Source organism: Orussus abietinus, unplaced genomic scaffold (assembly GCF_000612105.2).
Source record: "Orussus abietinus isolate OABI.00-Male unplaced genomic scaffold, Oabi_2.0 scaffold16, whole genome shotgun sequence".
NCBI lineage: Eukaryota > Metazoa > Arthropoda > Insecta > Hymenoptera > Orussidae > Orussus > Orussus abietinus.
Genome location: NW_019394714.1, coordinates 1934258 through 1960857, shown reverse-complemented (window position 1 = coordinate 1960857; position 26600 = coordinate 1934258). Strand labels below are relative to the sequence as shown.

Genomic DNA, 26600 nt, shown 5'->3' with positions numbered 1-26600 from the left:
GATTCAATAGATAATACATTCGAATGACATCAGCGTGCTGACGCGAATAAACGTGAATTCTGTCGACGTCTTCGAGGACTTGGCTCTTGCGTTTTTTTCCGACGCGCAACGATGGCGTCAATGGGGAATAATAGCGGATTTTAGTCAAGGACGATACGAGCGACAATTGGAATTTCGAGAATTTCAAAACGGTGGAACTCGACCGGCGCTTCCTCGCTCTTTTTCATTTAACCAGTTAGCTGTGTTTGACTAGTATACTCGCCATGAAAACACACGTTTCCAATAGGTCGACACAGTTAACTGGTTAACGATAACGCCTCTAATTAGCGACGAATTTCTCAATTCTTTCTTTCAAGATTCTTGACGACATCGTGTTTTTCGGCTGCCGGGGAAGCTCGCCCGGGCTCCGGCGAACTTTCGAAATGCCATCAATATTTATAAAGCGAGATATTCTTTTGCCGACCGCTACGGGTCCATTTCGAGACGTTCGCCTTTAACGAAGGCATTCGTCTCCGAAAACGTTCCACGTGAAGCAAAGAGTCTCTACGAGATACGAGCGACTATAAAAAATATCTCGAAGCAATTTCAAGTAGGAACTCTCGATCGATCCGGTTCGGACCGAGCCGCGTCTCCGAAGCTTTCGTGGATTCGCCCGGAGGAGGTCTTGGTTCCGCCCGACGAACAGGGACATCGTGCCTCGTGTCTCGGGATTTCCCGTTCCCCCTGCTGGCGCTTCGCCGGGCGACCGGGCGGACTCCCCCTCTTCGGGGCTTGCCAGCCCCGCAAGGTATATAAGGAAGACGTCGCCCGAATCGGTTCCACGCGGTTCCACGCCATGAGAGCCGCTCTTCTGCTTTGGGCGTGCGCCGGCACTCTTCTCGGAGCCGCTCCGGCCGACGATGAGACGCGGCGCCTTCCTTTGCCGTGTCCCGGTCCTCTGATGCATTACCGGGACCTGGGCTGCACCGCCGTCTTCGAGAAGGAGGGCGATCGCTGCCCCTCGAGGTACGACTGCAGCCACCTGGACCGCAGGCGGAGGGACAAGTGCCACGTGAACGGCGTCGAGTACGGCGTCGGGGAATTTTTGAGGAAGGAGGACTCCAATCCCTGCGACGTCTCGTGCAAGTGTACCAAGGATGGCGAAGAGGCGTAAGTTCCTTTCCCCGTTGCAAAGTACCCGTGGCAAAGTAGCGGCCGCGATAAGGAGGTCTCGCTTCGACCGTTTCAGAGCTCATTTCTCGTGCGCCGTTGTCGACTGCGTCGAGGACGTTACCCCTGGCTGCTACTTGAAGCAATCCGCCGGCAGTTGCTGTCCCGGGGATGAAGTTTGTCGTAAGCGAGCGTGGCGCGATTCGACGATCTCGTTCTTTACGCTCTCTTCCTTTATGCGCAATCCTCGTTATTTTTAGCGGAGCGACCGGAGGACAGGCCCAGGTGCGTCGTCGACGGGGTCACGTATTGGGACGGGCAATCGTTCGATGTTAAATCGGAACCCGAGAAGTCGTGTTATTGCATGGAAGGGTACACGGGTGAGTCCTAGTACCTAGTCGCGGTGGTTTCCTCCTTATCGGACCCTATCCCTGGCGTTCTTTAGGAGAAAATGTCGAGCCGTTCTGCGTTTTGCCGAGACACACGTGGTGTCACGCCGAACTGGAGCACATCAACGACGTCTACGCCAAGTGTGCCCCGGTGTACACCACTTACCGCGAGCCCGCGGAATCCTGCTCGATACAGACGCGATGCCGTGAGTAAAGTGCTTCTCGTATTCGTCGAATTCGATCTCTTTCTTTGCGCTATTTTCAATTGACGACTACCTCTACCTTTTCAGAGGAAGGAGGCGACGGAGTCCTTCGAAATTCGAGCGCCAAGTCAGCTTCCGGTGAGAACGCTCATCGAGTATTTATACGGATCGGTCACTTTGTGGTTATCGATTTCTAATTTGGATTTTTGCTTCTCCAGATGACACGAAGTGCCAGTTTGGCAATCTCACTATGGAAATCGGGGACGAACTGACGCCGTCCTTTACGTCGGAGGACACGTGCATCAGGTGTACGTGCGAAGTGCCACCGATTCCCACGTGTACATACGGGACGTGTTCCCGCGCGTAAATACGATGCCCCGGGTGAAACGCGTCAAAACCGAGTCATCGGGGATGAGAAACGAAAAGACCCCACTCTCTCTCGATCCACTATACCGTGACCGTGAGAATACATCCTTACTTGTGGACGATTATTGTACGCGACGACGGTGATTATGGGTAGGCATCGCACTTAGGAGGAACTAAATTACCGATAGGATCGTGGTCTTACGATCGTAATTATAATGGAAATGAAGACCGATCGCAGCGGTCATCGTCAAGACGTTTACTCTTTCCTCTCCTCGATTTAATCTATAATGAAATTTAAGTGCTACGCTTAAATATACCGTTTCCTACTTGTTTATACATCATTGATTCGTGTCTAACTAACCGGTGATAAACGGTAAACCGCAGGAGGAAGTTTGCAGCATCATACGGGTGGACTCAATTTATTTCAGCTGAAGAAATAAATCGAATCCAAGACCTGCTTTAGATCGAACGATCCCTTCTTTGGTTGACGTTGAAATATTCGGAAGAGGCTCCTCTTGTCGTCTACACTGAGACAGATGGACTCCCTAGAAATCGATGGTAAACGAGAGATTAAAGATTTACCCAATACCAGAGGACCACGAGTTAGAGAAGCGTATCTAAGTTACTTACAGATGTTTGACGTTGTACCTATCTATGAAAAACGAGGACAAATCTTCCAGTATAGGTTGCGAGTGAAGGGCAACGAATTGCTCTCGACAGATCTACGGAAGACAAAACGTAATTCATCCGTTACCACGTAAAAATGTTTAGCCTCTCTATCCCTGTCTTGCCCCTTACGGAGCAAAAAAAGAAATGCCAACTGGTTGCGAGTACCTTGTTCAATAAATCAACGGTGCAGGCATGCGTCCAGAAGCAGTCGTGCACGGACGCGAACGTCACATCAGCGTTTTCACAGTAAAGACTGGTCAGCATCATGTGAGTCGAGTCTAGAGAATGAATAAAATTTGGGGCGAATGCGTTTCTTTGCTTCATCGTATTCGGTAATCTGAGAAACGGAGACGTTAACATTTATTACACTCATCCGCACCATCTTAACGATATATGCATATTTCACGAGAAATCTATGTATATAAAACTGCTCACTCAAATGAATCCATCGACAGTAACTGATGCACTCGTCTTGAATCAACGGTCCTATTTAATTTACAATAAGGCTGAACCACTGGAAATCCTAACGGAGTTACCCACTCGACATTTTGCTTGCACGTCATCGTGATCACGCGAGCACATTCTGTCAGCCAGTCTTGAATCTCTCTTGCACTATTGAACATAGATCTCAGACACTCAAACGTTTTTATGACCAGATAAGCACTGGATGTCCAAACGAGTTCTCTCGGGAAATTCTCTATATCTATAAAGATAGTTTTATCACTGTTACGTTAACCGGGATGAAAAAAAAAAAAAAAAAAACTGCTAGAGTCAATGGCAAGAAAAAGTGAATAACGAGCAAAGGGCGTACCGGTCAATTGTTTCGCAATTTGTATTCGGGCACCAAACTTCGTAACTCCGTAAACAGTTGTCATGACGGTTTGTTTAATGACTTTCCTGCTAATGAAGCCGTTCAAGGCTCGTGCTATCTCGACGCCATTTTCTGCATCCTGCTGGCGAACCTTCTCGACCTAAAGAAAGTTAGAAGTTTCATTGAATACGGTATCCAACCGTCGACGTTCTTCCATAAACAAAGTTCGGAATTATAACGATACTTGCCAAATCGACCACCGCACTATAAACATCCTGCGGTTTCTCGCTGGGAAATAGATTCACGCTCACGGCACCTGGTTGATCGCGACCTAATGCTGCATAATGTTGCAACCCGTTGCAACTTCCATCTTGATGAACGGGAAATTTGCTAACATATTTTTCCGGATCCGGGGATCCTAGAGCTGCCGATATTTCCATGCAAGCAGCTAACGTCTGCCATGGCTCTTCGGCCTCTGCCCACCACATTTTGCCCTAAAACAAAGAAAAAGAAGGAAAAGAAGGAAAAAAAAAAGAAAGAAGAAGAAAACGAAAGGCAGAAAAGTCCATGAGTTACAGTATTTTTCGTCCGTTCGAGGAACTTACCGTAAGTGGATTCTCTGCACTGTCGAGTATATCGTCCATAATCCTATTGGCGCACTCGAGTCGATTTTTCACCGGCTCCTTCTTCATACGACCCGTCAGATTGATCACGTGAATTTTCAACCAATCCAGACCGTTTTTACCCAGTGGTTTGCCAAGAGCAAAGGTGAGCAACGATCGGGGTAAGTCGGAACCCAAGTGGTTCAAATGAGGAGGCAAAGGGTACACTCGACCTCGGAAATCCATATTATGAGGTAACCAGAAAATGTCGTTCTTCAACTACAATATGGAAAAATGCAAATTCACCTTGTCGGCATTCTAAGATGAGTAGGTGAACTCCTTTAAATGTCTCGATTAAATACAATAAATACCACTTACGTGCTCGGCTATCGAAAGTCTGTACAACATATCGCACCATAAAGAGTACATTTCGTTCCCCTGTCTCTTCAGGCGCAGTCTGAGTCTCATGGCCTCTTTGATTTCCGCCTCCGGGGCGTTGGATTGTATCACGGGCAACGGTGGAAGAACGGAGGGTGGCTGTGGCACGTTTAGTTTTACCGACCCACCGTGTCGAAACACCTGGAATAATTGGGAGGTGAGAAGAAACGCGCATCGACGATCCAATGAAATATGAAATTACCTCGAGAACCACTTTGAGGATGGCAGGGTTGATCCTCCATGGTATAGAGCTGAGCTGATTCAACGAATCGAGAACCGGGTATACCTGACTCGGTCGACAACTACTCAGTTTATCCCACTGCGTCACCTGATCGATTAAACGCAATTATCTTTCGCCGTTGCGTAACTTGCTAAGCAGAAGGAGGGAGTTAATGTTAGAGCACGAAAAATTACCGAGGTTTGGGAAACTCTGACAAGGTTGGTTTTGGTCACCAGGAAACCTCCGTTATTGACCGAATCCCAGGGGCGAGGTGGACAGACCATCGGTACCTCCGTTGTATCGAAACTCAATATTTCAGGCTGGGATAGTTCGTAGAGTCTCGCCAGGACGGGGTGCGGATTCACCTTGTATTAAGAAAATATGTTAGAATTGCGATACTCGTCGGCGCAAATGTCCACTTACCTCTTCTCTCATAGAACTGCTCGAAGTTTTAAATACCGAATAAAATGCGGGAAGGTAAGTCTCCTTGTCGTTGTTGGTCTTGCAGCCGTTTACGTTAAATTTAAGATCTTTCAGAATGATGTCGTAGAGAAATCTGCCGACGTTTACCAGCACCGAGACTGGCCATTGTATGCAATTCACGTTCAAGGACGATCCGCATTTCGATGCCTCGTGCGAAAGCTTCTGCCATTTGGTTCGAGTATTTAAAGTATCGAATTTATTCATGTACCAGTGGAAATACCTGGTATAAACTTCCTCCGTCTTGGTTAATACTCCATTATTCTGTTTGTATAATATCTAAGGAAAGGAAACGTTACCTTTTAATTGCACCGGTAGTACTTATCGTTACTCGTAAACTTAATAATAATTTTCAGCTTACCTCGTATTTCGAAAAGATACGATTGCCGAGCCATTTGCAAAGCATCTGAAGCGTCGGACTGTACGACATCGAGCCCTGGGCTCGAATCTTTGCCTCGTGCACAATGACTTTGATATATTCTTGTTTATCCAGAACGCACATATAGGGATACAGCATCACCATTTGGGACGACATGATGATCTTACGATTTTTTAATATATTTAAATCCCTATCGAATGCCTCGGTTGCGGTTTTCTCCCACATTTTTTCAAGTTTCTCTACTTCCTCCCTCTGTTGGATACAATAGTGCAAAAGTTAGCTATGAATGACTCTTAAGTCTTAAACAAAAGGATAAAAATTAAACTTCACACTTACGTAACGCATCACGGTAGGAGTCAATTTCTGGGGTGCAATACTTTTTATATGTACAATGCCATTCTTCTCCCATTTCAATTGCTGTTCGATTTTGTCGTAAATATTGATATTCGACTGCAGTCCTTTAGCGGGACTTTTTGTGAAAGCTTTGTTTTGTGACAATTTATTGACAAGTGAGCAATTGTAGGGGATATTATAAAACACGTGTTGCGGCTGAAACTCGGGTTTGAGCAATCTGATAGCTGCCAGTACATGTTTTTGTTGGTCTTGTACAAATTTTGCTTTAATAACCACGTCGTTCAGAGATATGTTGTTTTCCGTCATCTCCTCTTGTATGTCTCTTAAATAATCTAAAATATTTTTCAAGGATTAATTAATTAATTAATTAATTATTAGTACATAAATAATGAATATACGAAAGCAGCATACTTAGGAAATAATCAGATTTCTCCATTCTACCGATGCACTCGAACAATGCAGCGTAAGTTTGCGTATTGGGTTTTAGTCCATCTTCCTGTATGTAATACCTTATATCGTTCACTTTATTAAAATTTGCTGTGGATGCATAGTACTTCAAGAGAATGTTATAAAGATTTAAATTCCTAATGACAAGATTATCGGGAACCGCTGCATTGAACTTTCTGTAATGCTTCACCACTTCGAGGGCTTGAGAAATCAATCCGCAATGAATGCAAACGTGAACATATGCAAGCAAACTTTGCAATAAACATCTTTCCCTTGCCAGTTTCATACGTTCCTTCATAACTTTGGAAGATAAAGGATCTTCTGACTTTTTTAAGTTTTCAGTACGCTTGGATTTCGTACTCTTTGAACTATAAATAAATGTATGTTTTTATGCCCTTCGCTGATTCTACTTTTGAGAGTGCGATACATTAATTTGAAGTTGATTTGAAGAATGATAGCTTACCCATCTTCGACCGGTTTATCGTCAATTTCGTCATCTTCTACTTCTATAGTCTGCAGCAGGGTTGGATTTGACATAGCATTAGCTTTACTCAAAATATCCGTTTCATCTAATGAATTTAATGCCCCACTATTTTGAAAAATTTCTTGCCTCTCCGTTTTAGAATACCGTTTAACATCGCTCTTTGTAGTTGGCTGCAAGAGATGCATTCGTTTGTTAATCGATTATGTTGTCACATTTGACAATTAATCATTTGAATACCAATTTGCCTTAAACGATCTTTAGTTTTTAACTGTTGCAAATCGATACAATACTTACTTCCACAACAGTGTTCTCGATTTTTACCGATTCTTTATTGGATTTCTTCTTCCGCTTTTTTTTAACAGCTAGTTTTTTCTCAATTTTGTTCAATTGATCTAAAGCAATTCCTGGATCGTCGACGAGCATCGACAAAGATGCGGCATCCAATTTTTGCACCGCTGCTTTTTTATTATTCGTTGCACCGTCGGAAACTGGAGATTATTAACGAAACGTGAAAAAGATTATCGATTAATAGTTTTAGAAAAATTGTAAAAAATAGAAATGATTACCTTCCAGTAATTCAGTATATTTCTTTAATTTTCTCTTTGATTTCTTCTTTAACGGAAGTTCCATCATAGCCGTACTTAGAGTAGTTGAATATTGCCGAAAATGGACGTAACTGCGATCTATAGAAGAAGCAGCATACAATACACACAGCTACCGAATAACGCGTTATATCGGAATATAAATATAAATTTGATCGGCACACGCCGGGTTAAGGTTACACATCGGTCACTGGGCAAACGGAGTAACATAACCTCGAAACTTTTTACAGCGAATAAATGTGATTTATATAACGACATCGTGTAAAACCGTAGGCAATTTCACGGGAGCGTAGGTACAAAATAGGAATATCAAAGTACGTACCCCTCCGAATTTCGTTGTGGTAGAATTTACAAAAAGAGCACACTCGAGCCTGTTCTCGGGTGTTGCTACAAATTGATGTACGGCATGCACCTTGCACCACGACTCTTTGCACCTTCAGTAGTCTGTACATTTTACGGAAACTAATCGTAAACACTATAATACGTAGAAAATATAAAATCCACGGGTCCGACGATGCCGTTTATCGGTGTTTATCGGTGTTTATCGGCATCACGGAGCGGCCATCCCGCCATGCCTAGCCACTGCCAGCAACTGCCAGCCACTGCCAGCCAATGGGTGCATTCAGAGGAGACAACTGTTGAGTGATCGGTTAGCGCTCGTCTGCCGAATGGATACATACGTCACTCAACATGTTTACTTATCAGACGCCATTTTATGTATCACAAATTTTCTACGCTACCTACGCTCAACATGTTGGGTAGATCAAATTCAAATTCAAACCGTGTAGATTCAAGTTAAAGAAGCAAGGATGGCAAATTAAATAAATTATTACAGTGAAATGTATGAAGTAAACGGTCTTCGATACGATGTAATAGAGAGTGCAGAAGTGCATAAAATGTTACTCCGCCGTACAGTCCCTGCCAAAACCAAATTCAAATCTCTTCATTTATGTTTCATATAAATGTTCGATTCCGGCTACGTTATCAGGGACAATCGTTCCTTGGTAGTCCTTGAGTGCTTCCTTCATTTTTTAATTAAGTAATAAAAACACATGGGCGGGAACCATCGATCATAGCAATAAATATGGTAAACCACTTTGCCTTTGGACCGTGACCGAAGCGTATTTCGTTGCCAGTATCTTACATTAGAGACGATTATAAATAAATATCTTTGGTTAACGCATCTTAGAATATATACGTACGTACACGAGATAGCAATGGAGGCGCGACTGGTGTGCGATTGGAGGGCACATAAATTAGAAAATATTCTTAATCGTTAAACGTCGGTCCGTTCGCCCCGCAAATATTCTCCTTATTATGCTTGTACTTTTACCCGCGACCCCTCGCATCTTTTCAGAAATACGTATTCGCAGCGTATTCCTGTACACCGTTCTTATACCCGTATAATGGTAGGAGATGGTCCGGTTTTTCCTACAAGTGGGACACGTATTTCCGAAAACGTCCTCCCGGGGTCATTGTTACGCCGATTTCCATATGCAAATCGCCACGTTTCCCGCATAGTACATGTACAACAAGTGCTTCAGCTGATAGGTGATTTCGAATCCGTATCCCTCGCCGACGACGGTGTGCCACGAGGCCCCGAATTTCTTGTCCATGGTTTCCTTGATCATCCGCGAAATGCCCTCGTAATTGTCGGCGTACTTCTCGGCCGCTGCCACGCAGAGCTCGATGGTTTCTTGTCTCATCTCGTCCGTCATGTCGCATTTCTGCAAAAGGAGACCCTCTTATCGATCCTTTGGGCCTCGGAGCCCCGCGATTTACTGACTTACTTACTTACTTACCCTGCAAAGGGGGTAGGTGTGGAGGATCTTGACGACGTCGTCCTTCTTGACTTCGGTCATGATTCTGCCCAATTCTGCCCAATTCTGCCCAATTCTGCCCAATTCTGCCCGAAATAGTGGATGGCGACGGCCGCCACGCGGAAAACGCGGAAAACGCGGAACGCGCAGGGGTTGAGGGTAGTCGGGCGTTTTCGGAGCCCTGACTCACAGGGGGGGAGGACGTTTAGGAATCGAACGAGCACCCCCCTGCCCTCGCGTTCCTCCTTCTCCAGGAACACCCCGACACCCGGACATCCCGAGCAGGGATGCCTTTGACCGGTCGCGGATCTTTCAGGGTTTCTTGTCCCCGCGAAACTTGCAATTTGGAAGATCGATCCCCTAATTAAGGGTCCTCGAATCTGTCCTTACCCGGACGTCGGAGTTTTCCTTTATTTCAGTTCCTGTCGGGAACTGCATTTCTGAAAAGGACGCTAGGTCGAATAACTCCAGGAAATTCTCCTTACCTTTATTTTTCGTTCGAACTGTTCGAGCGGAATGCGAAGGGCTTCGTAGAGGTCCGTTGCGACAAGAGAAACGTCGGTAAACTCTCGAGGTAAAATCGATTTCTACCTCGTATTCGACCGATTCGAGTAATCTCTGCCGAGCAGCGCCACGGGCTGGAATCGATTTTCACCCAAGGGGGGTGCTTTCAACGTTGGTCCTAGTTTATGGATATAGGTTAGGCGTTACATGTGCTGACATGTGCACTAAACGATGCGTTGAACATACGTACATACTCGGTGTTTTGATGGATACGTTGTCGTTCGGTGCTCCAATTATTTGCCCTTTTATCCCAATATACCAAAGTAACGATGACTTTTCACTTTAGAAACCTGTCAACCCTTGTTTCCAGTGACTGTGCCAGTCGACCGAAAGCTATGGTGTTCTCGCTTTTCCGACCTCGGTTCATAATGTAGGACAAAGATGACGATTATATTTACCGGAGTGTTTTTCATTCGCATGGTGATTATGCCAAAACGAAATGACAATAACGAGTGTAGAATAAAGGGTATGTTTACGATTAAGAGAAGCAACGGCGTTTTGATTTATTTTCATGAATTTCTTCATCGTTAAGGCAGTAAACGTGGTATTTTTCTAGGGCCAGTTCGGTATTAAAGATGAGGTAAAGAAAGAGAATGTCCCTTGTACAGGTCGTATCCGCTGTGCATCCATAGCCTGAAAAATGTAGTCGACGACGGTCGATCTTGACTCTACGTTAATTGCAAATCGCATTTATACGTGCGGTTGGTGTTTCGGGGCTACGTAACTGCTGCCTAATGTATAAATTTGCTCATTTCTGGTAAAGAAGAATATCATGCTTCCTAGGTAAATTGTTTCCATTGGTTTGTGTACTTTATATGTGTCTTTTCGATTGAATCGTCGACTTATAGATGTGCCGGAAGTATTAAGGAAGTTTTCGCGTTTAGGTTATACGTGTTAATGCGTATCAATTACAAGGTCATTTTGTTTGCCTTGATTATTGCTATGCTAAGCTCCATACTGACAACGTGGACAACTTGTGGAAATATGTTTTCTCTGACGTCTTCGGACTGGAGATCGCGTTTTCAACAGAGAGTAAGTTTTAATTGTTGTCTTCAAATTTAATAAGTAATCGTTTCGTCCTCGTTCCTCCACTTTATGCAAACGTACATCTTACAGGATCGACCCAACAATGAACCGGGATATCAAGAAATTGACTGTTTTATAAATGGGGGATATTCCATTGGATGCCGCAAAGAAGGGGATGAAGTCTACATACCGTTCTCTTTCATTCACAAATACTTTGAGGTAACAACCTTAAATCACGCTTCTAGATATAACGTTGCAAAGTGTACGATGAGATTTTTTTATTACTCCATAGATTTATGGAAAATTGGCAACATACGATGGCTTGGAGAGATTCGAGTGGTTGCATAGTTACTCAAAAATTGTTAGTCCGAAGGGTAAATACGACTCCAGAGGGGTGTTTATGACTTTTGAAAATTACAACGTCGAAGTACGAGATCGTGTGAAATGTGTTAGCGGAAGTGACGGTGTGCCTATATCGACTCAGTGGGAAAGTCAAGGATACTATTATCCCACTCAAATTGCACAATTTGGTTTATCACATTATAGTAAAAATCTTACCGAGCCAGAGCCACATAAGAAAATTATCGAAGATTCGGATAAAATCAGGCAGAACTGGCTGGTTCCCCAAGGATCTATAATAAACAGAGTTTATGATAAACGTGTAAATAGTTTCGTTTTAAAATATGCAACTCCTGAAACCAGTACATCTGGAATTTCCTTAAACTTAGATCATGTTTTGGATTTTGTGCTAAAACTTGACGTGTGCATTAAGGACAATGGAAGTATAACTATTGTATTACAATCTAAAGAGAAGAGAGACTCTTATTATTTACATTATACCACGAACAGCCCGGTACTACAAGTTTCGAATAATCACATCTACTATGGTATCGGACAGATGACCAACAGATGGAAGAGATTAACGAGAGACCTTATCATAGACTTGCAGAAAGGGCTCGTTGTAAACGACAAAACAAAAAAGAAAATCCCTCGGTCGAAATTGAAGGTGACAACCTTTTTCCAGAACTTGAGTGTATTTCTCACGTGTGAATATTCAGGTGTATTAGACGCTTCTTCATTTTAGGTTATTAAGATGATTCTTTACGGATCAGGGATGATCGACAATGTAACGTTATCGACCAGTGAACATATGGAACAGTTTTACGACTCGGCTCGTTGGTTCGTTGCGAATCAGAATACTACATCCGGTGGTTGGCCTAATCAAGTTCGAAGGAAAGTAGCGAGTCGTATGGCAACTCTTGAGCCTGGTTGGTAAGTCGTATAAACCTTCATCATTATTTACTATCTTAATCTCAGGGATTAAATGAAAACACAATTATGGGTTCTAATCACTTATCGAATATAGGTATTCCAGCATGGGACAGGGTCACGCCATTTCGGTTTTAGCGAGGGCGTATCATCATTCCGGTGATGAACGATATTTGCGTGCCGCTATCAAAGGCTTGCAACCTTTTCGGATTCCATCTAGCGACGGTGGCGTTGCTGCTCACTTCTTGGATAAATATGTCTGGTATGAAGAATACCCGACTACGCCTCCGTCCTTTATACTCAACGGATTCATATATTCGCTAATCGGTTTATACGATCTTAAGAGTATAGCATCTGGCAAATATGCCGAGGAGGCGTCGAAGCTTTTCGATCAAGGCATGCATTCGCTAAAAAACATGTTAACTCTATTTGATACGGGTTCAGGGTCGACATACGATTTACGACACTTTACGTTAAAAACCGCGCCAAATCTGGCCCGTTGGGATTACCATTCGACTCATGTCAATCAACTTCTATTGTTAAGCACGATCGACAGCGATTCCATATTTATTACTACCGCTGAGCGGTGGATAGGTTACATGAATGGTAAAAGGGCATCCCATAACTGAATTTTAAGTTAACGACTTCGCGTAGATTTGTACTCGGTTCACCGTCAGTAAGCAAACTTATAAATTATATAACAATTACCACTACCATTTATTATTCAGGTCCTATTAACCTTTTGCGTTCGTATGCTACTCGCAGCCACCAAAACACCTATGTACAAATTGAATACGACCGCAATGGATTAACTTTCAACCGTTCCAGTTATTTTTTTACAATTTCTGGCTGTTTTCGGGTTGTGGCAGGTTGTGGAACAATGCTGGAGTGCCGGCCATCGCTTATCTTCGTCACACCCATGCTTCTTACTGTACCCTATGCGACAAAGATGCGGGGACAGCTGTATCTATCTTTCTCCGGAGGAAGCATTAATGTATTAAATGTAGCGAGCTTCCCAAATAGAGGGGATACGCGTTTTTAGGTGTTTTTAGGCGACTTGCGCAATCCGTGAGCAATTTCCCAACTCATCTCTGTATTCGCCTCTTTGAAAGCAGTATCATGGCGCTAGTGGGCTGTGCCTCACTTTCGACTCATACCTTTCTCCCTCCTTCGATACCAAGAGACCATTTTGTCTCTGTCGCGCCTTCTGCTTACTAGTGCGAGAAGGACGCTCTTATGTGGTGTAGTCACGTGGTCTCTTGACTGTACATCTCTTTCACCTAACCTCTACCCTATGTTTTTCGGTATTATCAAAGTAGAAGCATCGCTGTCTCGAATAGGAGAACCGTTTCGTTTTTCTCGTGAACAATAGGTGATCTCTGGTAATCTCGGCAAAAGTAAAATTGTTCTGGTTTTAAATTTATGTTTACTAACCTTGTAACATGGGAAAGAAAAGGATCATTCAGTCTGCCGAATTAAATCGTGTGAAGGTTGAAGTAAAGGATGAAACTGGTAAGCGATGTCATTCCGTGGGTAGAATTTCATGTTCACCCCCGTTGACTGTAAAAAAAAATGTTTAATAATTGTTTGGTGTGCCTTCAATAGGAGATAACGATGTACTCGTTGCTCGAGACCGACTAAAAGGAGCTCTGAAGGAATTGTTACAACACACCGACTCGGACTCTTCTGCCGAATCCAGCGAAGATGGATCCTCCCAGGAATATAAACAACTTAAAAAATCGTAACATCTTATCGTTACAGCTAGTAATATCTTTGCTTTTACGAACAAATATTTACACTTTATGTTCCTGCTATTTTTTTTGAAGGGATTCGTTTTCTTCAAAATCATTGAAATATACGTCATCGCGCAAAATGAGACGCCGACGGCAGATATCGGCCGATCCAGCCTTCCATCACACTTACGTCATGAAATTGTTCGACCGGAGCGTCGATTTGGCACAGTTTCGGGAAGACACGCCGCTGTATCCCATCTGTCGTGCATGGATAGCAAATCAGCCAAGAAATCCAAATCTTATTCCCAAGTAACAAAAATTGGAAGTCAATAGCAGTCGTTACTCCGTATGCTTACCTTCATGTAGGTTTCTTTCAATTTTCAGAGCACATTCTCCTAGCTTAGAAGTAATGCACGATACCAATGCAAACGATGACTTGGTCGACACCAATGGCGAACTACGGGATATACATTCTTTACCATTGCCATTACCCTGTGACGAGGCCCTGCCAAGGAATCGAATACCTCTTTCCGTTCCACCCACGAGAGACGAGTTAAAATTAGATTCCGTAAGTGACAGCATGCTCTGGATTTATACAGGATCTTTGAAATACCATTAACCGGATCGTTGCCATACAGGAAGGACAGACTCTTAGGTCGAGGGACTCTCTTCTGAAAGACCACATCAAGCGTTGGCTCAACGTTCGCAAGACGTGGCACCGGCAGGCGCACAAAAACGAGAAGAGATTCGTACAGAGTGCAAACATCCTGAGTACGATCTTCCGAAGGTACGTTAAACCCGACCCGACTAAATTCGATTGAAATGCTAAATTCTTTTCGTAGAGCACAATCGGAATTCGACTAGGACTCTGGATCGACGAAGGGATCAGCGGGCCCGCGACGGCCACGAACGTACGTTAATTTGGCAACACCCTCCGGCACCGCGAGAGTCGTCCCTGACGCAAAATCACGTGGCGGTATCGGAAACACCGAAGCAATTCGGCACTTGGTAGAAATGTATAAACATCGAAATCGGTAGACCTTAATTATATATGGCAATAAAACCGACGTCGCGGATCCGTGGACGCGACCTCGAGATCTCGACGAAGAAATAAACCGAGAATGGTTCAGCGTCCAAGGCATTTAGTAATTTAATTTCGAAAGGAGTCCGAGTCTTCTCTTCCCGTCCCTCCGAGATTGGGCTCGATTCGGCCGCTTGGCGCCGGACGGGACGCATGCGTCGCGACGCTCCGTTACCCGCGGTCCGACGACGCCCGTAGTTACTCGGCGATCTCCGTCTCGCGTCCGCGCCCGTCCACGACCCGTCGCCATGTAACCGCGCCGCCGCGTCACCGCCGCGTCACCGCCCCATCACCGAAGCGTCTCCGCCGGCGTCGCGGGGCGATGTCACCGTACGGCGGTGCGGAGGTTCCCCGCGGCCCCGACTTCCCGGCCTAGAGCCACCGAGGTAAACCCCGGGGAAACGGGGATTCTCGCCTGGTCTGCCTTTCCGATGACCGAGACGAACTATTTTCAGAGTTTCACGGCGGAGACGATGAACGGCACCGACGTCGTCTCGGTCGAGATCTCCCGCAACGTCAGCCAGAACGACTCGATCGTGCTCAACTGCGACGCGCACCTCCCGGTGGTGTCCCTCGTCACCCAGGTCCTCTACTCCATAGTCTGCATCGTCGGGCTCCTGGGCAACTCGCTGGTCATCTACGTGGTGCTGCGCTTCTCGAAGATGCAGACCGTCACGAACATCTACATCCTGAACCTGGCGATCGCGGACGAGTGCTTCCTCTTCGGGATCCCCTTCCTGGTGACGACGATGAGCCACTCCTGGATATTCGGCGAGGTGATGTGCAAGGTCTACATGACGACGACCAGCGTGAACCAGTTCACCAGCAGCATATTCCTCTTCATCATGAGCGCGGACCGGTACATCGCCGTGTGCCACCCGATCTCCTCGCCGAAGATGCGCACGCCGTTCATCTCCAAGATGGTCTCGCTGACGGCGTGGGGCACCAGCGCCCTCTTCATGATCCCCGTGTTCCTCTACGCCAACGCCATGCCGGACCGCAACGGGACCGTCAGCTGCAACATATACTGGCCCAACTCCGGGGGCAACGAGACCGCCGGCGACGACCCCGACGCCGACCCCGACGGCCAGACGTCCTTCATCCTCTACACCTTCGTCCTGGGCTTCGCCATACCTCTGGTGCTCATCCTCGTCTTCTACACCCTGGTGATCCGGAAGCTGCAGACGGTCGGGCCGAAGAACAAGTCCAAGGAGAAGAAGCGCTCCCACCGGAAGGTGACCAAGCTGGTGCTCACGGTGATCACGGTCTACGTCCTGTGCTGGCTGCCCTACTGGGTGATGCAGGTGGCCCTGACGTACACGCCGCCCAAGAAGTGCCAGTCCAGGATCAGCATCACGGGCTTCCTCCTGTCGGGCTTCCTCAGCTACTCCAACAGCGCGATGAACCCGATCCTCTACGCCTTCCTGAGCGACAACTTCAAGAAGAGCTTCCTCAAGGCCTGCACCTGCGCCGGGGGCAAGGACGTCAACGCCACGCTGCACGTCGAGAACAGCGTCTTCCCCAGGAGGACCAAGGCCCACGCCGACAGGGCCCAGGGCCACCGCGGCCCGTCGAGGCGCTCCGGGGACGACGCCGACGACGAGGAGGCCGAGAGGGGCCTGCTGAGCAGCAAGACGTCCACCACCGCGATCACCAAGGCCGCCGCGATCACCGCGACCGACTCCCAGGAGCAGCCTTACCGAGGGGGCAAGGACGCCTTCAAGAACGGGCTCACGATGCTCACGCAGGTGTAGGGTTCATCTCTCGATGGCTGCCATATCAGTCGCCGTTCGTTCGGTGGGTATTTGTAACGCGCGGATCGCTGCGTGGCATATATTACGTATATGTACGGTGTAACGATGTCTGTACCACGAGAAACGCCCCTTGTCACGGCCTCGCTGGATCGAAATGTGATAGTCCCTCCAGAATCCGATCCCGGGGCGCCTCGCGGCAGGTCCAAACTTCGTCCCGATCGTAGGAGAGAACTCTCCGTGATATCTAGTGGGAAAGAGAAACGACGACACCAATCGCGACTCCCAGAACTCGATCGGGTGTATCATATATAAACTAAGAAACGTAAGAATTTTTCAAACAAACGGAACCAAAAGGAAAGACTTATTTAAATATAGTTATTTTCCGGTAATCAGAATTTAAAACTCACTATACGAGACGTTGGAGGTGTAACGCGCAAAGAACTTTGGGCAACCGAGTTCCGTACTCGAAATAAAAAGGACCTGATTATTTGATAGAAACGTCGATCCACCATTCCAGCAGGATCCCGGCGAGGTGCGGAAAGTATTTTGTACGTACACGTAGGAAGCCGCCGAGGCATTTCGGGCACCGTTTGGAAGGAAGTCGAGGAACGCGTAAGTATATTTGCATGGTGCGAGTCGACCGGCGCAAAGCAAGTACCCGGGGGAGGAATTAAGACCGTTTCCAAACAATTCTCTCTGTATATTATCGTCGAAATCGAGTAACAAATTACGACGTTCCGGCTATCGAGCGGCAAAGTTACATCCAAAAGGAGGACCATACGAGGTATACCCCGTCCGCGTGTAACGCAAGCAGCTGGTATATCTTACAATTATCTAACGGGACGTTACACGGGGAGTTAAATGTGTAAATGTATTCGATATGCATATGTATATATTCTTTGCTTATCGAGGATCTAACCCTGAGGCGGAGTCGTCGGTGACGCGAGAGTTGTAAAAAATAAATAAAAACCTCTTAAGATTAGATTTTTTCTACGGATCCACCCTTTGACCGTCTCGGGGAAGGGAAACCGTTTCTCCTCGGTCTCGGCAAAACGAAAGGACGACCGACGTTCTCCGGTATGTCCGGTATGTCCGGTATGTCCGGTATTTACAATGAAAAAATAAGCGGCTCGGTTCGGTAACGGAGCGCTCCTTTCAACGTGCCCCCTACCTCCAGGATCGGCTCCTTTGCGTATCGATGACCGAGGACACTCCCGAAGGCCGTGCTCGCGTCGGGGGGAACGAGGGGACACCCAGGTCGCGACCGTCTTTTCGCTCCGATGCCGGAGACTGAGAGAAAAGGAAGAAAGACCAAGAATATCACGGGACTCTTCTCTCCTCTCCTTGCTTCTACGCTTTGGTTAGGCGAATTCGAGTAACTCGAACGAGACGGTTCCGTCTAAAGACGGCCACGCGACAGCTAACGATAAATCCGCTGAAATCCGCAGCCATCTTTAAAGAGAGTCACGATAATTACGGAGAAACGACCGTCTGATGTTACGGTAAAGTATATTCTAGCATAAAACGTTCACACTTACAGCCTATTATAGATCACACTTACGGATAACTTGCAACGCCCTCTCGATTCACCCCTCTGTCTTGGTACAAATTGTAAAATACCTGTTATATAAAAAATATACGATGTCGGTAACTTTCATATATGTATAACATTGCACGTACCTAAATTAAGAGAAAAAAAATGGCAACGATAAAACATGCCCGTGCTCTCTCGTCCCCGCCGCTTCTTCTCCTCGAGGACGCGTCGACTCGGACGCGTCGACTCGGACGAGGAGACGACGTCCGAGTCAAACGATGCTCTCTTTCTCGTTGTAGCTCGCCATCGGGTCTTGTCTCAGCGTAACGTCGCTGCTTCTCGGGGCGCCTCGACTGAAGAGGTTGACGAACCAGCTCCTGAAGGAGGTTTGGCCCGAAGGCTTCCGCTCGGGGACCCTCTCGACGGCGGGGGTCCGGATCACCGGGTCCAGGGAGTGCCAGCGCTTGACGGGGATCGCCTTCACCCCGAAACCGCCCTCGGCGCCCAGCAGAGGCGTCTCCGCCTCGTTGCTTGTACTATTCGTGCGAGGCACTATGACCACGTTCCCGTTCGGGTAATTATTGTTGAACATCTTCCCGGCCATGTTCGCGGTCGGGCCGGCCCTCGCGCACTTCTCGCAGTAATCCAGGGACCGGAAGCTCTTCCCGGGCTCGTGCCAGCAGAGGTGGGGCGCCTCGGCGCTCTTGGCGCTCTTGGCGCCGAACTCCGTGGGGAAGAGGTCCAGGGACCGAGACTCGCGGATCGCCGCCTGCGAGGGGTAGCCACCGGTCGACGAGGACGAGGCGATCGTCGAGAGCAGCTGCGCGCTCTTCCGGAGCCTCTGCCCGTTTTCGAGGAACAGATCGTCCAACGCCAGCTTGATGTTGACCGCCCTGTTGTCGGACTCCTCCTGTAGCTTGGTCGCGTTGGGCAGAGCGGCCTTCGACGAGCTCTCCGCTAGATAGAAGGGCGACCGTTCTAGCTTCTTCGCTTGGAACGACCGGGGCAGCGGACTAGAACCATTGAACTGCGACAACGAGGCGTCCCCGACCGGGCGCGGGACGTTCGACTGTCTCCTGCTGCAGGAGCCGAGTCCTCCCAACAGCGACGCCTGCCGCGAGTCCGAGTTTAGCTTCGGACTCCTTCGAGGCCGGCTGAACAACGGCGGAAGGTCGCCCACGTCGACCTGAAAGCCATCGCGGTCCATCGGTCGTACCTTCGGTCGTACCTTCGGTCCGAGAGGAGCGATCGGGTCGGAACCTTACCTCTCGCTTCTGAATAGCTTTCTCGGTAGCACCCGTCAGCCAATACGTCTTGACCTCGCCCTTCCCCTTCATGTAAACCATCCCTCTCTCCTCGACGACGTACCCGCCGATTCTCTCCAGGGCGTCCTTGCACTGGCCGCTTATGTGAATGCGCAGCGGCTCGCCGTTCGACTCCATTCTCGAGGCCGTGTTGACGGTGTCGCCGAAGAGGCAGTACCTGGGCATCGTCAGTCCCACGACTCCTGCCACCACGGGACCTGGAAGAATGTCATTCGATTCGATATCCGGTCGGGCGAAAGGGAAGGAGGCATCGACGGCTCACCGGTATGAATCCCGATTCGGAGCTTCAGAGTCTCGCTGGGGCGGTGAGCTATCGTGTGGTGTTTCACGGCGTTCAGCAGGTCGAGAGACATGGACGCCACCTCGCCGGCATGCTTGTTCCCGTTTTTGATCGGCAGCCCGGACACCTGATCGAGAACGATGATTATCGTCGTCGAACGACCCCGAAAACGGTTGCGTGTACTCACCACCATGTACGCGTCGCCGATGGTCTCCACTTTGTACACGTCGTATCCCTTGATTATGCGATCAAATAACGTATATAAATCGTTGAGAAAATTAACAACCTGTGGAAAGTAGAAACACGGGGCATGCATCGTGAGTACAAGATGAAATTCGGGCTTCTCTGAACGATCGTTCAGTAACGACATCGAGTAATGACAGCGAGTACCTGAAACGGAGTGCTTTCGGCCGACATCGCCGTAAAGCCGACGATGTCGCTGAAATATATCGTGACGGAATCGAAGGCTTCGGGCTCCACGCCGATGCCGTTCGTCAGGCAATTGGCGACGGGTCTGCGGGAGACATCGAACGCGGTTAATTCCGAACCAAACCGGTCCCGGAAACGGTCCCGGAAACGGTCCCGGACGGGAGAAAAGGGGAAACCGGGCGCTTACTCGGGGAGCATTCGGTGCAACAGGTCCTCGGTTTTCTGCTTCTCTTCGAAGAGAAGGCGCGTTCGTTCGCTGACTAGATCCTCGAGGTTGTTGGCATATTTCTCCATCATGTCCATCATTTGGTCCATGATGTTACGGTGCCGACCGACCTTCATTTTCTTCAGCCGGGTCCTGATGCTCTTGAAATCCGGCCTGAGCTCGGGACTCTCGGCCCAGCAGTCGGTAATGGTGCCAACGATGTATTCCGCGCAGTCCACCTCGGATTCGGACAGTATGTCGATGTTGGGTCTAAACGGTGGTTCGTCATCTCCCGGAAACCTCTTAACTCGGTCTATGATTTCTGTTTCGACACAAGTTCGTCAGTGCACGCGCGCGCTCGTTTCCCTGGCTACCGTGCTCGCGTGCCGGGTCGACTAAAACGGAAAAACGGAAAAACGGAAAAACGGAAAAACGGCAATCTTACCGTTGGGTTCAAGATTCACCCCTCCGTATGGTCCTTTACGTCCGAATATTTCGTACAGAATTATAGCAAACGAGTATACGTCTCCTTCCTGAGTGCCTCGTAACGGAGCGTGAAGGTTCCTCAGCAATTCCGGAGCTTTCCAAAATAAGTCTGAAATCGATTTATCAACGTATCATCGTCGCTCATTGGGCGACGAGAACGCGGTAAATTACACGATTATTGCGATATCGATTACGATAAAGAGGTCCCATCCACGTCCCCCGGGCGCGACGCCGTACGTACTTCGATAATACTGATGTTCACCGATGCTGTCCGACTCCGCACACTGGCGCATGTCGTGAAGTCCGAAATCGGACACTTGAAGAACCCAACGTGACGTTACCACGCAGTTTGAAGATTTCAGGTTACCGTGGCAAACTAGCACGGATGACTCGTGAATATACATCATACCCTGTGCATACCCGCGAAACGTGAGTGATTGCCTTTTTAGGACCTCCGAGAAGAAATACCACAAGTATGCCTTACCTTAATGAGATCATAAATTAAAGAGGCAATAAACATATCGTCTAACTTAATATCTTCGTTTTCAATGATGTCCTGCAAAGCGAACAAGAAGTGCCGTTAAGGTCGAGTTCCTGCGGCGCTCGCCGACGTCGAGGATAAGGAGGCACGGAGTACTTACATAGAGACTTCCTTTGGCACAATAATCGGTAATTAGCAGTATTCGCATGGGTTCGACGCAAGCGCCGATGAAAGAATTGAGGTTCCCGTGTCTGATTTCGCGGAGCGTGCGCATCTCCTTCATGACGTCTCGCGAGATGTCCTTCTTCTTCGAAAATTTCAGCTCCTTTATCCGTACCACGACGCCGTGGTAATGACCAGTTTGCGCGAACACTTGACCACCGCACCTCGACTCGTAGGACATCGCGCTAACTAAACTTAACTGCGGAGGAAAAATTCCTCTTTATCGAAGGCGAATCGGCGAAATTCAAATCCTCACCTTACTAGGGGAGGACATCAAGGTGTCGAGATGAGGATAGCCGTGTATTTCGCTCGGATCGATTTTCCACAGCAGTCCCTCGATTTCCTGCTCGATCTTCCATCGGCGATATATGCTCATGGTTACCACGGCGGCGCAGAATAAAAGAACGGCGAGCACTCCGGCTGCGATGATGCTGCGCAGATGCGTGTCATCTTTTGGACAATGCTCGTTGAGAAAGCCGCAACCAGGTTCCGCTTCGGGTTTGTTTTTCCCGGGCCAATCGACGGCCTCCGACGGTCGGTAGACCTGCAAAATAATCCCTCGATTCGTTAACAACGCTCCGTTTCGCTCACTCGCGAGTTGGAATCGCGCACAATAAAAGTCCATTTTCAACGCAACGGCGAGGAGCAATTTACAGGACGTATGATGGAAATATTGTGTTCGCGTTTCACAGCGTAGAAGCGTAATGTGCACAAATGCTGTAAACGACTCACTCACTAGAGTTTCACCTTGCTGAAACTGACCCACCGGTTTCATTTGGTAATCACAGGAAAAATTATTCAAGCGAAAGGGATCTTTTTTCAGGGCTAATACGGAGAAGTTCCCTTCGGAGTCGCCAAATTTGTCCAGTTTAATCGTAGCTCCGCTGACACCTGAACATAAATTTATGAATAAACGTTGTTGGATGCCATGGCACTGTAGGATCGTTCCTTGTCAAGATGTTACGTACTCTGATAAGTATGATTTTTTATGATCGCTTCTATAATCTGCGTGCCATTGGCAGCTATTTCCTTCAAATCGTGATCCGGTTGGTCTCGCAAAAGTTGGTCCAATGCTCGTGCGTATAGTTTGACCGAGTCGTAGAGGTATGCTGCATGGATAGAGACATACTGAAATGTGTAACGATACGGCCATCAGTAAAGCGAATACGGTATAGTCTGCATCCGTCTAATATCTGTATCCGTAAGTAGTACCTTTTCATACTTTTTCAGAAGATCGGGTATTACGAAATTAAAAGGCTCTTTGCTGCTGTACTCGCGCACCTTCTTTGTAAATTCCTCGTAACTCTGAGTCGGTGGCGTAGACACGACCACCATAAGAGATCGAGCTCGCTTTAAGAAATCTTTTGGGTCGCGACAATTCTTCAAGTTGTCGAAGTGTTCAGGCTCTACGAAGGGGAAAAAAAAAAAAGAAACAGAGAAACAATTGAAAAGACTTGCGACAAGTACGAGTATTCGATTAATACCTACAGGTGTATTCCATCAACGAATTCCATGACGGTTCCCTTAAGGTTCAGTTTTTAGGCTAGCTCATGCATGGAAAGTATACACGTGCACTTTATGCGTAATGTACAAATAAAATCATGTAGTCTGCTATATATATAAAAAGAATTCCAGCTTTTTATCCAAACATTGTTGTTTTTTCTATATACTAAATGTTTCAACATGACCGTCACCATGCTTCATCTTTGACAAAATCAATCGGTATCTTTTTGGATGTTTATTTATGCATAGAATGCTCTATGCGAAAGTGGAGAAAAGAGGTGAAATGATTACGAAATTCTTTGATGGAACAGCAACTAACTGCACAACTCATTACCGTTAACTTATACTATCTTACTGATAAACCCGTAACTGTGGACATCATCGAGCCGTACGATTTACTCACGTTCATTTATTTAATATGATTTAAATTCTTGCTAAGCTATTCTAAATTAACGTGATTTTAAACCGTTTTAATTTAGAACGATCAAACGACCTGTAACGAGGAATCCATGTCAGTTAAAATCTCGATTCCATCACGATATTTAGACTAGTCAAGTTACTAACTCTATTAATTGATATACCGTAATCCATCGTGCGTACTGCCTAACGCGGTAACGCTCCAAATCTCAGGAATACTAACTCCATAAGTACTTCTGCGCTTCTCGTGGCGAATACGTCATCATGTCGACATGTATCACCATGTATTCGCCATTGTCCAGTAATCGTTGATTCTGCATCGAGTTCATCATGTCTATCAACGACATCGCAGTGCCCAGAAAAATATAAACTGAAAGGAAAAAAAATTCACGATCGTTAATACATGCAGATACCAGACGTAATCGTTTTCGAGAGAAAAAAAAAAAACACGTAAAAGGGACTGACTCCGAGTCATATTTTTGGTCTCCTGTATTAACTGGAACCAAACGTTGACTTGACAGCATGGTAGTCTTTCCTCGCAGCAAGTATGTCGATCCTCCACAATTCTGTAATGGTTTACGGTGAGGTTGTGTTTAGCGGCTTGGTCTTCCAAGGAACGAGCAACTGTCGACCATGCACTCTCCGTTACAACAGTGAATTTGTTCCAACCATAATGCAGCAGCAGAGCTATCACTGACTTCGTTACTTGCGTATCCGGCGGTTCCGTCCGAGCGAAGGTACTGACTTTCGAGGCCTTGTAATCGGAGCATTTCTGTGACACGTATTAAACCTTGCGATAAATTAATTCGGAATATAATATTCCTACAAAGTGCTATTAAATTTGCTATCGACCCGTTAATACATATTTTAGACAAATATATTGCTAGCGTCGTATAGGAAAATATTGGATACTCACATAGCTAATCATGGGTATGTTCCTGGACTGTGCGACGATAGCCTCGACGTAACACGAGCCTTCCGGTCCGAAAAAAGCAACTACTCCGTCGCAAATCATGTCGATCATTGCTTTAGTCGCCTCTACCGTCTCCCCTCTCGTATCGCTCCAGCGCATAACTAGTTTCACATTTGGCAATATGTCCGTATTGTTGTTTACCTAATATTGGAAGAGAATTCGGGTATTTACTAAAGGGTGACATAGGAAACCTTGGAAGCAAAGGACTACGCCGTAGAATTACCTCGTCGAGGGCCATCGACAGCGCACCTGAGATCGCGAGCCCTTGACGATCTTTCAAGCCTCCCTTGATAGCGGTCAGATAACCAACCGTGAGGTTATGAATTTTCCTCTGCGCTCCATTGTCGTAACTCAAAAGCGGTCGTAGCGCTTGGGCAGGCAACGGTTGTCGCGTTTCCTCGGAAACGAGGCTAGACACCTTGTCGGGAAGGATCGTTTTCGAGAAGTCAGCCAAGGCATGCGTGGGATTCCAAGCCAAAAGAAGAAGGAGGACCGTGCGAAAGCCAGAGATCAGCTGCAGCCGGAACCGAGATTCATCGTGCAGCCGCTGCAAGTACTGGCGACGGTAAAGCCTACGGCGACTCGATTCCGGCGGGCCGGATCGCATGGCCGTCGCCGCCACCGATCAGCACGCCCCTTTCCTCCACACCTGAGATGAGAAAGCAAATTAAATCTAAATACTCACCGATCGCCATCGTATCCCGACAACTTCTTCCTTGCACCGTTTCGCTTTCACGCGAGTCAACCGACCGTCGACCATTCCCGATACTCTTGATAACGAGTCGCTCGAGTCCTTACCTCACATCCTTCGGCGTTCATCTGAAACACAAAACGAACGAGGTAGTCGTGAGTTTACGACCTCCTGGCACTGCTTAATTACTTGTCGACATACGCGCAACGTTCCGTATATGTTGGACGATGTAAATAGCGTTTTCTCTTCGTACAGAGGACTTTCGGAGAAGCGACAACGGTCCGCATGTGGCCGACTAAGCGCCAGTTTGAATAGGAGACTTACGCACTCTTTCCATTGCGGTAAACGATAACTGCGAGCGGGCGATAGTCGACCACATACGAACCACTTTTTGCGGTCAGCTCGGACGAGGGAAAAACGCTCGCGTAAAGGCTGCCAGGGGCAGAGATGGGCAGAGAGCTGCGGAGAACAGCGGCCGCGGCGGTTTATCGACGGCCCGCCGCGAGATCGCGATCGATGGGTCGCGCGACAATCGATAGGTCGCGCGCCGCGCGCCGCGCGCCGCGTGCGACCGGTAAGGCAGGGCGCACCTTTCGCCGCGGGGCGGCGCGACGGTCGCGCGACCCATTCCGCGATCGGCCGATCGGAGTTCTCACCTAGAGCTCGAATCCGCGTCCGCATCGTGTAATCGCCCGTGAAATCCTCCCGATTGGGAGGATCCGAGCTTCGGTCGTCCTCGTTCGGCGCGGTCGAGCGCCGACGCCGCCTCCTCGATTCAAAACGAAAAATGGACGGAACGACGGCGCCGGAGGGGGAAAAAACGCGGAAGGACGTCCCGACGGTGAGATCGCGCGACGATGCCCTCGCCACTTCGCACCCGCATATCCCCGCGACCCGGTCGCTCTCGTTGGCCCGGGCGATGCCCTCGCGGCGCGTCGGTGTCGCGTTCGCCGAGGATCTTACACTCGCGGTTCACTCGTCCGCGCGTTTGCGCGCACTCGACGCAAGGCTCTCACTCTTTCTCTTTCTCCCTCTCCCGCCGTCGTCTGCCCTCTCTCTGTCTCGCTCCCCGCATCTACCTCTGCCGTTGCCTTCCCGTGGAGCTGCGCCACGGACCGCTCGATCGACGTTTCTCGGGAAATCACCTCGACGAGGGTATACGCGAACGCTACTCGCAGGATACTAAGAGGACACATGATTTCGAGCAGAACGAG

The 26600-nt window shown here is 47.7% G+C and overlaps 7 protein-coding genes across 16 annotated transcripts; 4 read left to right on the top strand and 3 right to left on the bottom strand.

Moving 5' to 3' along the window:
* Positions 1–808: 808 nt before the first annotated feature.
* LOC105696825 lies at positions 809–2443 on the top strand. The gene is made up of 6 exons (XM_012419581.2): positions 809–1149; positions 1229–1332; positions 1410–1529; positions 1595–1744; positions 1829–1879; positions 1960–2443. The coding sequence occupies exons 1-6, from the start codon at positions 836–838 to the stop codon at positions 2106–2108; spliced, it is 888 nt and encodes a 295-aa protein (XP_012275004.1). The 5' UTR covers positions 809–835; the 3' UTR covers positions 2109–2443.
* LOC105696822 (DNA-directed RNA polymerase, mitochondrial) lies at positions 2363–8176 on the bottom strand. Its single transcript, XM_012419577.2, has 18 exons — positions 7916–8176; positions 7558–7674; positions 7286–7479; positions 6971–7161; positions 6472–6875; positions 6043–6392; positions 5689–5958; positions 5271–5606; positions 5042–5212; positions 4830–4955; positions 4568–4768; positions 4193–4468; positions 3836–4081; positions 3588–3747; positions 3212–3479; positions 2942–3113; positions 2738–2829; positions 2363–2652 (listed from the first exon to the last, which is right to left on the bottom strand). Exons 1-18 carry the CDS (start codon positions 8043–8045, stop codon positions 2532–2534), a joined length of 3825 nt encoding a protein of 1274 aa, XP_012275000.1. The 5' UTR covers positions 8046–8176; the 3' UTR covers positions 2363–2531.
* A 195-nt stretch (positions 8177–8371) lies between these two features.
* LOC105696826 (dynein light chain 4, axonemal) lies at positions 8372–9857 on the bottom strand. The gene is made up of 2 exons (XM_012419582.1): positions 9396–9857; positions 8372–9320 (listed from the first exon to the last, which is right to left on the bottom strand). The coding sequence occupies exons 1-2, from the start codon at positions 9453–9455 to the stop codon at positions 9072–9074; spliced, it is 309 nt and encodes a 102-aa protein (XP_012275005.1). The 5' UTR covers positions 9456–9857; the 3' UTR covers positions 8372–9071.
* Positions 9858–10125: 268 nt separating this feature from the next.
* Positions 10126–12979, top strand: LOC105696823 (D-glucuronyl C5-epimerase). Its single transcript, XM_012419578.1, has 7 exons — positions 10126–10443; positions 10534–10760; positions 10862–11009; positions 11094–11222; positions 11296–12009; positions 12088–12275; positions 12370–12979. The coding sequence occupies exons 2-7, from the start codon at positions 10750–10752 to the stop codon at positions 12899–12901; spliced, it is 1722 nt and encodes a 573-aa protein (XP_012275001.1). The 5' UTR covers positions 10126–10443; positions 10534–10749; the 3' UTR covers positions 12902–12979.
* A 735-nt stretch (positions 12980–13714) lies between these two features.
* On the top strand, positions 13715–14869 carry LOC105696749 (protein lin-37 homolog). The gene is made up of 5 exons (XM_012419448.1): positions 13715–13784; positions 13878–14013; positions 14390–14573; positions 14644–14792; positions 14848–14869. The coding sequence occupies exons 1-5, from the start codon at positions 13715–13717 to the stop codon at positions 14867–14869; spliced, it is 561 nt and encodes a 186-aa protein (XP_012274871.1).
* Positions 14748–17822, top strand: LOC105696824 (somatostatin receptor type 2-like). Of its 2 annotated transcripts, XM_012419580.1 has the most exons (3): positions 14748–14792; positions 14848–14916; positions 15542–17822. In XM_012419580.1, the coding sequence occupies exon 3, from the start codon at positions 15560–15562 to the stop codon at positions 16838–16840; it is 1281 nt and encodes a 426-aa protein (XP_012275003.1). In that variant the 5' UTR covers positions 14748–14792; positions 14848–14916; positions 15542–15559; the 3' UTR covers positions 16841–17822. The 2 variants fall into 2 exon arrangements, with proteins under 2 accessions (XP_012275003.1, XP_012275002.1); XM_012419579.2 differs by lacking the exon at positions 14748–14792 and having other exon boundaries at positions 14866–15472.
* A 508-nt stretch (positions 17823–18330) lies between these two features.
* On the bottom strand, positions 18331–26552 carry LOC105696821 (receptor-type guanylate cyclase Gyc76C). Of its 9 annotated transcripts, none has more exons than XR_002762254.1 (20): positions 26043–26549; positions 25494–25514; positions 24919–25344; positions 24639–24836; positions 24188–24494; positions 23946–24092; positions 23015–23208; positions 22771–22930; positions 22539–22693; positions 22059–22346; positions 21741–22001; positions 21584–21655; positions 21341–21509; positions 21059–21208; positions 20596–20935; positions 20370–20493; positions 19962–20265; positions 19640–19896; positions 18521–19560; positions 18331–18460 (listed from the first exon to the last, which is right to left on the bottom strand). XR_002762254.1 is itself a non-coding variant. In XM_012419565.2 (20 exons), exons 3-20 carry the CDS (start codon positions 25300–25302, stop codon positions 18646–18648), a joined length of 4365 nt encoding a protein of 1454 aa, XP_012274988.1. In that variant the 5' UTR covers positions 25303–25344; positions 25494–25514; positions 26043–26549; the 3' UTR covers positions 18331–18645. The 9 variants fall into 9 exon arrangements, 8 of the variants coding, with proteins under 8 accessions (XP_012274988.1, XP_023288836.1, XP_023288833.1 ...); XM_012419565.2 differs by having other exon boundaries at positions 18331–19560; positions 19962–20106; positions 20167–20265; XM_023433068.1 differs by having other exon boundaries at positions 18331–19560; positions 26466–26552.
* Between the last annotated feature and the right edge of the window lie 48 nt (positions 26553–26600).

Excerpts from the sequence above, each read along its gene's own strand:
- LOC105696825 (XM_012419581.2), top strand. The coding sequence starts at position 836 with ATGAGAGCCGCTCTTCTGCTTTGGGCGTGCGCCGGCACTCTTCTCGGA. Across the intron at positions 1,333-1,409 it reads TCCCGGGGATGAAGTTTGTC|CGGAGCGACCGGAGGACAGG; the intron begins GTAAGCGAGCGT and ends CGTTATTTTTAG. Across the intron at positions 1,745-1,828 it reads CTCGATACAGACGCGATGCC|AGGAAGGAGGCGACGGAGTC; the intron begins GTGAGTAAAGTG and ends CTACCTTTTCAG.
- LOC105696823 (XM_012419578.1), top strand. Across the intron at positions 11,010-11,093 it reads GATCGCGTTTTCAACAGAGA|GATCGACCCAACAATGAACC; the intron begins GTAAGTTTTAAT and ends TACATCTTACAG. Across the intron at positions 11,223-11,295 it reads TCATTCACAAATACTTTGAG|ATTTATGGAAAATTGGCAAC; the intron begins GTAACAACCTTA and ends ATTACTCCATAG.
- LOC105696826 (XM_012419582.1), bottom strand. The coding sequence starts at position 9,455 with ATGACCGAAGTCAAGAAGGACGACGTCGTCAAGATCCTCCACACCTAC. Across the intron at positions 9,321-9,395 it reads ACACCTACCCCCTTTGCAGG|AAATGCGACATGACGGACGA; the intron begins GTAAGTAAGTAA and ends CTCCTTTTGCAG.
- LOC105696749 (XM_012419448.1), top strand. The coding sequence starts at position 13,715 with ATGGGAAAGAAAAGGATCATTCAGTCTGCCGAATTAAATCGTGTGAAG. Across the intron at positions 13,785-13,877 it reads TGAAGTAAAGGATGAAACTG|GAGATAACGATGTACTCGTT; the intron begins GTAAGCGATGTC and ends TGCCTTCAATAG. Across the intron at positions 14,793-14,847 it reads CTGAGTACGATCTTCCGAAG|AGCACAATCGGAATTCGACT; the intron begins GTACGTTAAACC and ends TTCTTTTCGTAG.
- LOC105696824 (XM_012419580.1), top strand. The coding sequence starts at position 15,560 with ATGAACGGCACCGACGTCGTCTCGGTCGAGATCTCCCGCAACGTCAGC.
- LOC105696821 (XM_023433068.1), bottom strand. The coding sequence starts at position 25,302 with ATGCGATCCGGCCCGCCGGAATCGAGTCGCCGTAGGCTTTACCGTCGC. Across the intron at positions 22,931-23,014 it reads TTCTGAAAAAGTATGAAAAG|TATGTCTCTATCCATGCAGC; the intron begins GTACTACTTACG and ends TACACATTTCAG. Across the intron at positions 22,694-22,770 it reads AAAAAATCATACTTATCAGA|GTGTCAGCGGAGCTACGATT; the intron begins GTACGTAACATC and ends ATTTATGTTCAG.
- LOC105696822 (XM_012419577.2), bottom strand. The coding sequence starts at position 8,045 with ATGTACAGACTACTGAAGGTGCAAAGAGTCGTGGTGCAAGGTGCATGC. Across the intron at positions 7,675-7,915 it reads CCACAACGAAATTCGGAGGG|ATCGCAGTTACGTCCATTTT; the intron begins GTACGTACTTTG and ends CTTCTTCTATAG. Across the intron at positions 3,748-3,835 it reads ATAGTGCGGTGGTCGATTTG|GTCGAGAAGGTTCGCCAGCA; the intron begins GCAAGTATCGTT and ends AACTTTCTTTAG.